The 14,275-nt window shown below is 43.0% G+C and overlaps 2 protein-coding genes across 3 annotated transcripts; both read right to left on the reverse strand.

Moving 5' to 3' along the window:
• Nucleotides 1–6,901: 6,901 nt before the first annotated feature.
• LOC107227667 lies at nucleotides 6,902–8,612 on the reverse strand. Of its 2 annotated transcripts, XM_046742967.1 has the most exons (4): nucleotides 8,101–8,612; nucleotides 7,375–8,014; nucleotides 7,275–7,292; nucleotides 6,902–7,166 (listed from the first exon to the last, which is right to left on the reverse strand). In XM_046742967.1, the coding sequence occupies exons 2-4, from the start codon at nucleotides 7,625–7,627 to the stop codon at nucleotides 7,003–7,005; spliced, it is 435 nt and encodes a 144-aa protein (XP_046598923.1). In that variant the 5' UTR covers nucleotides 7,628–8,014; nucleotides 8,101–8,612; the 3' UTR covers nucleotides 6,902–7,002. The 2 variants fall into 2 exon arrangements, with proteins under 2 accessions (XP_046598923.1, XP_046598925.1); XM_046742969.1 differs by having other exon boundaries at nucleotides 7,375–8,612.
• Nucleotides 8,613–12,575: 3,963 nt separating this feature from the next.
• Nucleotides 12,576–13,271, reverse strand: LOC124295151. The gene has a single exon (XM_046744037.1). The coding sequence runs from the start codon at nucleotides 13,269–13,271 to the stop codon at nucleotides 12,576–12,578; it is 696 nt and encodes a 231-aa protein (XP_046599993.1).
• Between the last annotated feature and the right edge of the window lie 1,004 nt (nucleotides 13,272–14,275).

Raw genomic sequence — 14,275 nt, forward strand, 5'->3', positions numbered from 1 at the left:
GCAGCCCTCAACCAAGACAACGTCAACGCTGAGAGGATACATCACAATCATCGACATATTATCCAAGTATGCGGGCGCGGTGGCGATAAAGTCCAAGAGTGGGAGAGACGTGACTGCACAGGTATCAATTTTCCTGCGACTCTGCGTGATGCGAAAAAGTTTGAAAATGGATACAAGTTTTCAGACGATGCGGGTTTAAATGGGTTGCTTAACACCCTCAAGACTCAAACCCTTCACATCAGCATCAACAAATGATGTTTGAGGTAAAGGAAATTAACCAATTACTACGACAATCTTTCTCTTCTCTGCCGCTCAAACAATAACCCCACCCGCGATGTGACTGAAAATGAAGTGCAGGTATGAAATCAGAAAAAGACTGAAACACACAGAGCTCCAGAAACTCGTATAATCCATCAATTTTGCATATGAACAGCCTTATCGGGACGTAAAAGCAGAATTCATAAAATGTATCTCACAAATAAGTAATGATGTTATATCTCGTCAACCCAACTCGTGAAACTAACCCATAGAATAACTGTTAGAACAATTCGTAAAATTCAGGAGCTATTAGCGGATAATTTTGAATATACCCCCATCAATATTTTAAACCTTATGTGATTCATACCATAATCATTGAATAACACTTAACATATGTATATTTTCACTTTATCTGGAGCAATTGCGGGATATTAGATTCGATGAAATACTGTACCAAGCACTATTAGTGTTAAACATTGTGGATGAAATATATTCAACTCAATTTGATTCCCTGATCTTACCAAGATCTGAGTTCCCGGTAACGTCAAAAGACTTCCGTTTTCTCTATAGACGGGGAAGCTCTTGGTAACATTCGTTTATTTTCCTTGTTCTGACGTCGAATGGTTCTCATTTTGTTACACGTACTACTTCTCATGCATTATGGGTAATGTAACCTGGCTTGTTCATGATTGAAAATGTAAATTCAGTAGATTCTAGCGGAGCTGTTGAGAGTGCGGTATGCAGCACATCATTTTCTAATCCGCATTGTTGTAGTACGATGATATTGTGTAAAGTGTATAATAAATATATATAAATATATAAAGTGTATAATAAAAATAATTTTGATTTCTGACCTGTCTTTCAAGACAGATTAATTAAGAATTACCGTATGTGAAAATATCCATGGTTCAGACTGTTATAAAACATTAACACGATCCTCAATTCCAATATTTTTTCACAATTCGTCCGCCCTATTGGATACAAAATTTTTGATAAAATCCCTAGCATCAACTTTTCCCCATGAAATTACACTGCTACCCATAAATAAGGAAAAATATATCTCACTCACGAAACGCGGTGATGGTACAATAATGCGTTTCAGATTCATCGATTCGTTTTGATTTTTATGGCTAGCAGCATCGATCAATTGTCCACATATTTAAATGATGCAGATAAACACACAACGCGTAAATTCCACAATAACCCGATTCAGTTCAGTATGATGACTCGCAAAGGCGTTTTTCCCCATGGAAACGTCGATTGTTGGGAGAAGCTCGATGAAACTCAGCTACCTGCAGAGAAGCATTTCTACTCACACCTCTGTAATGCAAATATTTCAAACGACGATTACGAGCATGCTGAAAATGTTTGGGGAGAATTCCATTTAAAGCCAATGGAGGACTATAGAGATTGATAAAATGAAGAAACGGTGATCTGAGCAGATGCCTCAAAACATATGATTTAGATCCGTTGCACTATTGCACAGCACTGGGACTTGCTTCTCACGCGATGCTCAAGCATACCAGAGTAAATTGACAACTTTTAGACGACCCTGAAATTGTGTTATTTATTGAAAGAGCCATTCGAGGCAGCGTGGCACGATGTTCTACTCGACACGCTCGGGCCAATAACAGGTTCATGGGTAAAGATTCTAATCCTAGTAATGTGGAATCGTATCTCATGTATTTCAACGTAAAAAATCTATACGGTTCGTTCGAGTAGAGGCATAATCCTATCGATATATCAACTCACTCGGACGATCCACCGATCGGTTACATCCTGAGCCAACGGATATCCGAATATCCTATAGAGCTTCACAAGGATCATAAAGATTTAACATCTTCACTCTCGAGCATTTAACACCTCGGGTTCTGATGAAGGATGGAAACAATGGAAAAATTATGACCGAATTCATCGGGGATACAAGTAAAACTGGGCACATTCATCATCACAGTGAGCAAACGTGTCAAGGATGCCGAAAGTGCAACGTTGAACACCATCACGTTTAACGACTATAAGCACCGCCTGGTGAGGCTTACAAAGAGTTGGCCCATACTACAATGCACAGTAGATAGCAAAGAATAAGCAAACAAATGACCAAGTTAGCTTCATTGTACTGAAAAAGTGATGCTGAGTTGGCAAGATGGTAATATGCAACTGGTACCTGGACAAACAGACGGCACACCTTGAGAGGTTTACCGCCACCACCACAATAAACTAAACGTAGGATAGAACTGTGGACATTGAACTGCTGTAAGGACAGCCCTTAATCAAACAGAGACATTTCCTCGTCAATACCATGGATCCACGTGAAACCATACACATTCACCACCACGGATGAGGATAAAACGAAATATGGCAACGGTGTTAAAGTGAGTAAGCGTGTCAAGTATGTGAAAATTTAACGATAAAAAGCATCACGTTTAATGATTATATGAACCGTCTGAAAGGCTTACCAAAAGTTGGCCCTTCCCTACTATTTAATACGTAGTAAAAAACACGAAGTTAGTCCCATTGCACTGAAAAATTGACGCTGAGTTGACAAGATGGCAATATACGACTGATACCTGGACAAAGAGGCACCAGACCTTGAGTGGTGTGCTGCAACCCCGCTATGATCTAGCCCTAGGATAGAACTCAGGGCATAGAAGCGTTGTAAATATATGCGTTTGACACCCAGGGCGATCCTTCATAAAGCAGATACGTTCTGCTAGCCATACGATACTGGGCAGATCGAAGTCTCAAAATGCCAATACCATGGAAATTCGGATGTTCATTAATTATTTATTTACTCATTATTAATATAGAGCAATTATTCATATTTATTCGTTCACCGCGATAAAAGTTTTCAGAAAATGGAAAAAAGTTTTCAGAAAAAAAAAGTTTCCAGAAAACGATAAAGAGTTTTCTGAAATGAAGAAAAGTTTTTCAAAAAATGAAATGAACATTAACCGTATGAAAAAATTGTAGATTATTATTACTTTTACTATTTTATTATCGTATTGACTCACTCACAGAATATTACAAAGAAAAGCCTTAGAATCTAGCGCCTAGATATTAGTGCGCATTTAAGTGGGTTAGTATACATTTGAATACAAATTTTTTGGTATATGTATATGTATATGTATATGTATATGTATATGTATACGTATATGTACGTGTATATGTATATGAATATGTATATGTATATGTATATGTATACCATCCATGCATAAGATGTCGTTTAGAGAAAAATTTGCATTTAAATGTATACTAACCCACTGAAATGCGCACTAATATCTAGGCGCTAGATTCCAAGACTTTCCTATGTAATATTCTGTAAGTGAGTCAGTACTATAAGATGTCATTGAGAAAATTTGTTTTCATTCAAATGTATACTAACCCACTTGAACGCGCACTAATATCTAGGCGCTAGATTTTCGGAGTCTTTGCAATATTCTGTAATTGAATTAGTACGTTTTATGTCATTCCACTTCCTTCCGAACATCCTATTCCGTACCCTCACCGAATGTTGTTTCCCAAGAGGGGGCGTGTTACGTCCTCCAGACTTCATATTCCTTTCTCACACTCTTAGTTACCTTACGCTCTGTAGTCTACCCTTATCGTCCGCGAGTCAGCAGATTCTACTCTAACTCGAGGCTAGCTTGCCTTCTGCATCCCGCTAAACTCGGCAGATCCATCCTAGCGCTCAAGCAAGACACCTATCCCTCTAAACCAAAACCACACCTTTTTCCCTCGACCGACTCCATTGCGTTAACTGCTTGATAATAATAAACAATCATATACTCCGAATCGTTTACCTTCCCTCAAAACCGATCCTCTCCTATTCCATTCACTTCCTGCATTGGGAGTAGTAGCACGCGAGTGCATAGTCGCCGTAAACGGACCCTATAATAGCCTAATAACACCTCGGCTGGGCGTAGAGTAAGCTCCGATTACCGCTCATCGGAGCCTACGCATTCTACCCCGTGACAAAATGAAAGAAAGTTTCCAGAAAACGAAAAAAAAAATTTGACTTTACTTCCTGTATATGATAGATATTGTGGATATTATAAACAAAACTCATGCAACATGGTAATGATTGTATTATGGATGCAGATTATGACGGACAGAATAAGGCAATGAAAGAATATGATTGCTTATAGCGGAAGGCTTAGCGCCGGACTTCGAGTGGTAGGGAGCTATCGTTAAGCCTTTGCTCAGGGAGCAATTTACGTGGCTCAGATATGCCTATTTCCGTTAGTTCTATCTCTGATTGGGTCCGGAGCAGCGACGAACAGCGAGGAAGCAGGTCATCGGGAAATGGTATTATTTCTAGGTGCGGGTGGTGGATGGCATAGCGCGTAAGAATTTGGGGTTTTGTACGACGCGGGTGAGGGATCTGTCGTCTTCTTACCAATTTGCCGCAAGAGTACATCCTTGAGATTTTGCTCAATAACGAGATATTGTAGCAGCAAAAAGGTGCTGAGAGGGACGCAAGGCCGATGCCGCTATAATCAAGGCTGGTAGTAAGGCGGTGCAGGTTATTTCGGGTGCGATAATGTGCGCTTGGGTCAGCTGAGCGTTTCAGTATGTCATTTCGGGAAACGCCGGTGACGGCAAGATTGTGGGGGTGAATATGCGATGGTTCGCGAAGGAGAGCAATGGCAACGAGGGATAAGTCGGTCGAAATACTAAAATCAAGACTAAAGGATCCTTGGCTTAGATCCAGGGTAACTTTGAGGACGTAGGAGAGGGTCTCGGTAGATTGTAAGCATTTCGAAATTTTGAAAGTGACTTCAGAAGTACTTCAGAAGTACTAGCCGTACACAGGACGTTTGGGGTGATAATGCCTGAGTGGTAAAGTGTGACACGACAGGTCTGGTCATTTGGGCAGACAGTATGAAGATTCGCAGGAGTGGAAGAGGATAGCGTCTACTAAGCTAGACAGGTCAAGTTCGTATTCGTTCAAGTGTCGGTCTAGCTAACTCGGCGTAAAGACTTCCTATTGTTCTGATGGATTCTTCCGTTATCCCTGAAATCTGCCTAATGTCTGTCTTTGTGACGTGGACTCTTGGGTCGATTTTATCGATTTTTAACAGATTAATATTAGCGCCAGTATCTATTATTAGTGTCATGTACCCATTCAAAGACTGCGGGCATTGTGTTCGAATCTGTGGAGGTCCAGATTCTATTAGTTCGCGAAGTTGTACGGAGCTGACGTTTGGTTTGGACGCTGCTCCGGTTCGGGGGAGGTCGATGCGTCCGCGTGGCCGTTCCTAAACTCGTTTAAATGGCTCATATTGCCTGAATATTTGAGCTGTTGCTCTGCTTCGAATGAAACTTCCGGGTGGACGCCTGCCTCGAAATTATCGTTTAACAGATCTTGCGTTACATAGTTAACCCTGAAATTCGATTGTGAAGGATTTGGTGTGTTATACTGTTGTGAGCGTTGACTGTCATTTCGCGTCTAGTCCAAAGGTAGGTTTGTCGGGCCTCTTGCTCGATACTGGGTGTTGAGATTGTTCTGTTGTTGACGATCAGTGTTATTTTAGAAAACTCTTCAATCTTGGTGGATTTTCGGATTCTGGGGATATTGGGACCGATTTGAGCGGCACTTATCGTTTGAGTGGCCTTTTGCGACGACACTGCGTGCAAGTTGTGTTGTTGCGCTGCCTTGTTCTGCATTCTTCTATACTATGACCTGCCTTCTTGCACTATCTACACACTACTAATACGGAAGGTTTTTCAGGGCAATATTTATCGATGTGATCGGTTAATTTACATATACTATATTTTATATGATTTTGTGTTTCGTAGTTAGTATCACGGTACGAGGCTAGTTTAAGTCTATCCGATAATAGTTTTTCAGCCTTGGTGGCCGTGTTTATAGCCATTTGTAAGGTTTGTGGATTCTGATGAGCCAGTCTTATTTCTAATTCGTCTAGTGAACCTTCCGTAAATCTTAGTCTTGCGGTTTCTTTGATATTTTTCTTTGGCACTTGAGCATCATTGATAGATTCTGAGGCATCTATTGATTTGCACGCTTGTCTGAACAGATGTTCTATTCTAACACCGTAATATAGAACACTCTTGTCTCCCCTCTGTGCCGATTGTGCAAGGTCTAGCTGGATATCTGGGAGGTGTTGTTTAGATGCGTAGGCCTGTCTTAAGCAGTCTAGCAAATCTCGAAGAGAATCCTGGTTCTCTGACTCATTAGTACATTACAACCCTAGGCCCGAAAGTTGGATTTCCTGGCGAAGCCTCGGCCTTTATATCACACACGACCAGGGCATCCAGCATTCGGGGCGTGGGTCGTATACTATTTTTCTTGGTCCCGTAGCCGAAAGTACGTTCACTAATGATAACTAATTGAAAAATGTAACGCACAAAAATGTCAAGTGACATTTGACATTTCGCCAATGACAACTGACATCTGACTCGCGCTAACCCAACTTTTGCAAGGCCTAGGCGAAGCCGAGGGGTGAGGGAGGGGGGGAGGGGTGCCCGCCCGACTTTTGCAAGACCGAGGCGAAGCCGAGGTGTTGCTGGTCGAGGCGGGCATTGAAAAAATTTTGAAAAAGTAAATCAAAAACACAAAAATATCATACATTCTAAATACAAATCAATAAACTATAAAATAAATTATATAGATTTTCTCAGATTTCACGACCGATTTTCTTTATTTCAATTACATAAATTGATGTTGAAAACGCAGTTGTTGAACGTACAATTATAAAATTGTAATTGTTCGTTCTCCAGTGCTTAATTTAAAACGTTGAAGTTTTGATGGCTCGAATCTTCATCGTTTTTTTTTCGTTTACACGTAATTGGTGGCTGAACAGCTGCTTGGTTTTGGTTTTCCGAATCTTCGTCGTTTTTCCTTCTTCCATGTGTCGGTGGCTGAAGATTCCCTTGATTTTCGAAAGTTAGTTTGATTCCTGGTTTTTTCCAGAACAAGTTTTTCCTGCTACCATCCGGTTCATTCCGATTCCCAATTGGGATGAGTATCGGTTTGTTCCTCGCAGTGGTAAAACCGCTTTTTACAACTGTACCTGAAGAAAAATTATATTATAGATAAAAAGTATCATATAGGTATATTTGGTAGTTAACTGAGTATGTATTTTTTATAATTACTTGGAGTGGGATCAACGTCGTTGACAGTGAAGTCTTCATCAAAATCCAACCAATTAACATGAAGATCGGAGTCGTCATTTTCAGGTTCGGCGGTGTTCTGTGCGCTGGTAGATGGCATTGAATGGTTGTCTGTCGTCGCAGTTTTTCGAATGACACCATTGTACATCATTTCCCGATTGTGCATGGAATTTTCGATGTACCCCTGTGCGACCATGTCCGAACGCCATCTTCCTAGCTGCTTCACCATTTGCATGTTGGCACCAGAATCGGAAAGGAGCGTCGCAGACGTTCTGCGAAAGGAGTCGCCGGTGTATTTGTTTGGATCGGGTAGATTAAGGTAGCAGGCAATCTTCTCTGGGACTTCTCCGATCCTATGTTTTCCTATCGCCGTTCGAAAACATTTGCCTTCTGCGTATTTGATGAAAAACCTGTCGCTGAATTCGTCCGATGGTCTCAATGAAACATATTTCTTGACTGTGTCGTAGAAAAGATTTCAAATAATAAATTGTCCAGCGTAGTCGTTCTTGTTGTAATTTATTGAGACAAGATATCTATCAGTTAGGTCTTCTACATCTTTGACCTTCATATTTGTGATTTCGTCACAACGTAGGCAACCACAGACTCCAAATATGAGTATAACCTGTAGAAATTGGAGCAAACAAAATTGAATGGCTCTAATAAAAAAAAAAGTATAGTTTGAGGTGAGCATATGTAAATGATTTTTACCTTCATAGCTAAATACGTGTGATCTGGAGCCTCATCCATAAATTTTGTGATGTGATTCCATCTTCAAACGCAAGCTTTCTTCGGTTTGTAGCCTTTGGCATTCGTTTTTATCAAACTTTTTAATTTCAGAAAATGATGAATATTAATATTTTCGTTTATATTCAACGTTTTTTTAAGCATGCTCCATATGCTCCACAAAGTTAGCGGTTTAAATTTTTCTTTTAAAGTTTGTAAATAAATGATCAGGTTGTTTTCTTCTGAGCTGGAGAGAGATTTTTTATTTTCTTCTCGCCATGTCTTGTAGGTGTTGTAGACTAGAAGATACCGATCGGAAGATTTCCTCGATATCATTTCGACCTGCACAATAACGTTGGCCTCTTCATCGAAATTCCTCAATATTTCTTCCTCGTCTGCGGAACTTTCTGATGACGATTGCGCCATTTTTTTTACGCACGACGTCAACGATGTGAACACAATTCACGCATTCGCGAAACGACCGTTTGACACGAGCAAGCACAAAACAAAAGAATAATGCATTATGCGTTATTCTTTTGTTTCGGTTCATATCACCGGCCGCGAAAATCCCGTCAGAGCGCGTTGTCATAAGCCGGCCGCAAAAATTGCTTTTCCCGGTCTGAAATGCGTCCCGAAAGTGCGTACTTTCGGCTTAGGGAGCAAGAAAATATATTTACTCACGTCGCCTTCGATTTTCGTGCGAACGAGTGTGGAGAATAAATTCATTTCTCTGGCTAAGACAGCTTGTTTTGCGCATTCTACTCTAATTATGAATTCGGATACGAGCATACTCGTATTAGTGCCATTAAACGTGGGAATCAGAGCCAATGCATCTTTGAGAGGCGGGTGCAGAAAAGTGCTTTCGCTAGCCATGTTGTAAATTTCAACCTAGAATTTGTCGACTTATAAAGTGGAGATGGAGAGAAGGAATGGAAGATAATGTTGCATTCTTCCGTGAGGATGTTGGTATAGCGATTTCGTGTCTGTAGACGGTGATGACGTCGATGTGCGTTGTGTTGTACTGGAAGTCGTGAAGAATGAAGATGTCCTTGTAGTAGCAGCAGGAAATGGTTTTGCAGCAGTATCAATTTGGAGATACGGATTTGTTTGTGACGTTCGTGTAAATCAGAGATCGTTGATTGTGATCAACGTAGAATATGACTTTCAGAGTGTCTTCAACACTACCACACAGTGGTACTACTTTTGTATTAACATCACTGAGCTTGTACAATTTGGAACCGGTCTATCAGATGGCACTTGATGCGTAGCAGACACGTAAAATTGTTTCACCGGATTTCCGGAGAGCGAAGGCCACCACTGCCACCAATGTCACGTGTGTGAATATGGTTTACTCCTGAGCGATAGGAATAACCTGATTTTGGCTTCGCTTTTACATACTAAGATAACCGGAATAGGGAATTCGCATGTTTTTTAATTTTAATCTTATTCGAAAGTAGAATGAAAAATAATGAATTCCCAAGACAGTTTTTTTTTTACGAGTCATATTAACGCCAGAAAATAATCTTTTGTCCTCTAAATTTTCTCGGCAAATTTGAATCGGCAGCCATTTTGCTGGACCCCTCTATCAGCGCCGCCAGGTGTCACGTTCGGGAATTATGCTTGGCTGTCAACACTGTCTGCTTCGAGCAAGCCGGAATCCCAACTTTATTATACACCATGTGAATGTAGTTTGCGTCGCACCAAGCCTTCCGTTTTAATACATTATTTGGCACTCAGATTAATATCTTTTCTGGAGTTGGAGTTGTTGTATTTTCACAAGATGGTACAAAACAATACATGTACCAATTTGAATTTGGTTGTGGAGCTGATGGATCCATTGTTGTCTTTTTATTTTAACCAAACTAAAAGTTATTTACTGAGATAAATACAATTTTGACAACGCCAACTATGCTTCAGAGCTTCAAATAATAATATTGCAGGCTAGGATTCCGGCTTGCTCGCAGCAGACGGTGTTTACAGCCGAGCATAGTGCCCGAACGTGGCACCTGGCGCTGATAAAGGGGTCCAGCAAAATGGGTGCCGGTTCAAATTTACCGAGAAAAATTAGTGTAAAAGAAAAAATTATTGCAGCGTTAATGTTGCTCGAAAAAAGAAACTGTCTTGGGAAATTCATTATTTTTCATCCTACTTTTGAGTCCAATAGAGGAATATAGAGATTTGAGATGCATGCAGGTTCCGTATTGGGATTGAGGATTGAGTAACGTTGAATTTATTGGTGATGTCAAGTATATATTTATTGCAAGAAGACGAGATAGGGATAAGATTAAAGTGTGTTGTCCGTAGTTATTTAAGAGCTTCAGCTCTGAGGTTCTTGAGAGTTAGGATACGACTGAATTTAGAGACGAAAAATGTACGGGTGCAGAGGAGATGTCAAGATGCTGCAGGTAGATAATAGAATGAGATGAGTAAGCGTGATAGTAAATAGCGTGAGACTAGGTAGAGATGAAAGGACAGGACAGAGACCATGATATTTATATAAGAACTGTGGGAGAGTTAGCAAGTGGAAAAAATACAGAGAGGTGGTAAGCCGGACGTAACATCACTGTACTGAAAGTATTTAAAAACTTCTCAAACAAGTAATTCTACGCCTTCTGGTAGTTGCTTGCAAGCATATGAAGCACATAATGCAATAGAATAGCATACACACTTTAGGATGAAAAGATAAGCAAAATCGTTTTTCGATGGTGTCCTCAGAGAAAGCTTTCCCCCATCATTGCATTAGCCCCATCAGCTGCAAAATCAATCATATTATCTTTGTAGGGTATGGCATATTCCGAAAATTAATTATTTATCAACCTGTGCATAGTCGCAGCTTGTCCATCAGTAATTACCGGTAACACAAGGTATTCGTCTTGTGTGGAACAATTTTTTTTAAAACGAAAAACTAATGCTGAATGTTTGGTGCATCCTTTGTCAGTTGATTCTTGAACGAGTAATGAGAATTTTACGTTTATTAAAGTATTAACAAGATTATCATTATTTATGGCACGAAGAACATCTTAATAATACTAGTGCATTTTGTTCGAGCGCAAGCTAGATGCCGAGAGATTTCAGAATCTACACGAATGCTTTTGCTTGAACCAAGTGAGTGATCAGGAACTATGCTCAGCTATAAATGCAGTAATCCGTTTTTCTCCTTGTTCGATGTTATTTTGCAGGTTGTTATGTTTTAATCCAACCATGTCTGGAATATAAGGCTGAAGTTTCAATGCTTGACAATTAATTTGATGTTTTTCGCTCAAATCGTGTCTTATAACTTCTGTTATACCACCAGCATAGAGTCTTTTGAACAGACTTCACAGTGAAACTGTGTATTCACTTACCTACTTTCAAGAGTTCTGAATCACGCAGTGAGTTAGAAGCCTTGTATCTTGATTCCTACCTTACCGACAGTCAGTATGACACCACTGCGATAGTAAACCATACCCGCGACATTGATACCGACTGTTAACAGAGATATCGCCACCTGTATTTTCGCCCGTTTTTATCGACAGACGGTTTAACAGCTGATTGTTTTCGCTAGTCAGATGGGCAGCCATTTTCATTTTTGCTTAGTCAGATGGTCAGCCGTTATGATTTTTCCCCCGTCAATCGCTGCTGACTACCTGCTTCATCGTTGACCGATTTTATCTTCATCACATGTCCCACGTTGGTTGAGGTGTGCAGGTTTTTGATTATTGCTCTGTCAGATAAGCAGCCGTTTTGATTTTTCTCGCGTCAAACGCTGCCCACTACCTGCTTTGTCGTCGACCGATTTTTTTCTCGACACATGTCCCACGTTGTTTGAGGTGTGCAGGTTTTTGATTTTTGTTCAGTCAGATAGGCAGCCATTTTGGTTATTGCTTAGTCAGGTAAGCAGCCATTTCGATTATTGCTTAGTCAGATGAACTGTCATTTTCATTTTTTATCGACTTGTGGTTCGATAATGGAATTATTTGCTTGGTCAGATGGGCTGCCATTTTGATTTTTCCCCATCACTCGCCGTCAGCTACCTGCTTTCTCGTTGACCGATTTTTTCTCGTCGCATATCCCACGCTAATGGGGGTTGGAGGCTTGCAGGCTCAGACCTGTTCGCCATCGAGAGTCGTCAACCCCAAAAACAGTATGTGCGCGAACCATCCAGTCAAAAGTTGGTAAAACAAGATTCCGCCCCCCCCCCCCCCCCCCGTTACCGACCGCCGTCAAAAACCACCCACTACCTGCGTTTCGTTGACCGTTTTTTTTCCCATCACAGGCCTCACGCCGAATAGGGTTGGAGTGTGCGAGCTCGGACTTGTTTGTCATGAAATTCTTGATTCTTTGATGGTGGGGGTGGTACAAAGCTTGGACCCTTCACCACACCCACCGCCACACCCAAATTCGTGCGATCTATCGACATATATTAACGCAACGCATCCGGAAAGTCGTCAGTCGTACACAATACGTGCAAGTCGAAAGTTCTACAAAGTTCTGCTCATATCAGAATTAAAGTCATGGCCGCCGAAACATACTCCGATCTCGTCAAGTTTGTCTTCGTTCCACCGCGGGGGGTGTCGGGTCCTCGTCCGTGTCGTCCTTGTCTCTCCTGCCACTTCGAAGGCGATGTACTGATGATCGCTGGCCGTGTAGCCCTCGAGCACCCGCCACCGCCCTATCCGTGGCAGAGTTCTGTCCGTCGTCATCGTTACGTCCGGGATGGAGTCTCCAAATCCCAGCCGTCTGTACTTTGGTACGTCTCCTGTATTTGCCACCACTAGGTCCAGCCTTACGGCCATCTCCAGCAGCAGCCGTCCGCGTCTGTTCGTTGCCGTCATGCCCCACTCGACCGCCCTCGCGTTGAGGTCCCCCGCGACCACGAGGTCCCCGGGCAGGTCCCTGAAACCGTCCCCGAGGAGCGCAACCTTCGCCCGGAACTCCGCCGCAGCGCAGTTTGGGGTCAGGTAGACGCTGACGTAAGTGACAGCGCCCACCCTAGCCCAGACGTAGTCGTCCCCGACGCCACGAGCGGTTATCCGGGCTCGGGCAGCGCCCCTCACCCAGATAGCCGCTGTCTTGGTCTCGTTCGTAATCCAATCCTGCGTTTGTCGCACCCTGTACGGCTCGCACAGGATCAGAATGTCGGCGTCTTGTTCGTCTGCTATCTGTGGTAGTAGCATGTCTGCTGTCCTACTGCGGTTCAGGTTGCCCTGAACTATCCTGTCCGTCTTCCGGCCTGCTTCTTGCACTCCTCCAGCACAACCCGGTACACCGCGCACCTCCCGGAGCCCGCGAGATGCGCCGCATCGCCGTGTCCCGCCTCGGCGCACAGTGGGCAGGCCGGTCTGTTCTTACAGTCCGTGGCGTAATGTCCTGTCTCGCCACATTTCCTGCAGCACTTCGTCCGGTCTGTATTTTTACATTTTGCCTTAGTGTGCCCGTATCCCAGGCACTTGTACCATTTCGTCACCGTCAGTCGTGGTCGGACGCGGCAAGCTACCCATCCAATCCCGATCCGTCCCCGGCCGAGCAGCGCTCTGGCTTCCTGCGACTTCAGGTCGCATACGGCCATAAACTGCTCCGCCCGGTTCGGGCCGAAGATGTGGACCTCAAAGTCCGCGTCTCGTCCCGTCTCTCGTCGCAGTGCCTGTATCACGTCGTGTCTGGTCGTGACACAGTCAAGATTCATGATCTACAGTTGAACCCTGGAGGTCCCGGTCCTGACGTTGCCTGCGTCGGAAGTCGTCTCGTCCGTTTGCGTCTGTCTTCATCTTCAGAAGACACAGACCATTCTTCGTCTTCCTGAGAGTCGTCACTTCAACATGACTCTTCGCAGGGTCGACCGTGGTCCGTATCTTCCTGACGATGTCGGAGTACGTCGTGTCGTTCCCGGGTTTGACGAGCACCGCCGTCCCCCAATGTTTGGGAGCCGCTCTGCGCCCCTCAGCCCCGGCTGTCGTGTCTGTCGTCGCGTTCGTCCCGTCCGTCCGCGTCTTCCGTTTCTTCTTTTTCTTTCTTGTCCTTGTCACTGTCTGCCAGTCAGCGACCGGTTCCGCAACCGTTGCCCTCTTCTGAGAGGATTCCGGAGTGATTCCAGTCGCCTCCCGTTTCCGTTTCGTCCGCGGAGTGTTTTGTGTCCGTTGGTCAGTCTCAACGTCCGTCTCCGTCGTCTCGTTGTCCGTCT

This window comes from Neodiprion lecontei, chromosome 6 (genome assembly GCF_021901455.1).
Source record: "Neodiprion lecontei isolate iyNeoLeco1 chromosome 6, iyNeoLeco1.1, whole genome shotgun sequence".
NCBI lineage: Eukaryota > Metazoa > Arthropoda > Insecta > Hymenoptera > Diprionidae > Neodiprion > Neodiprion lecontei.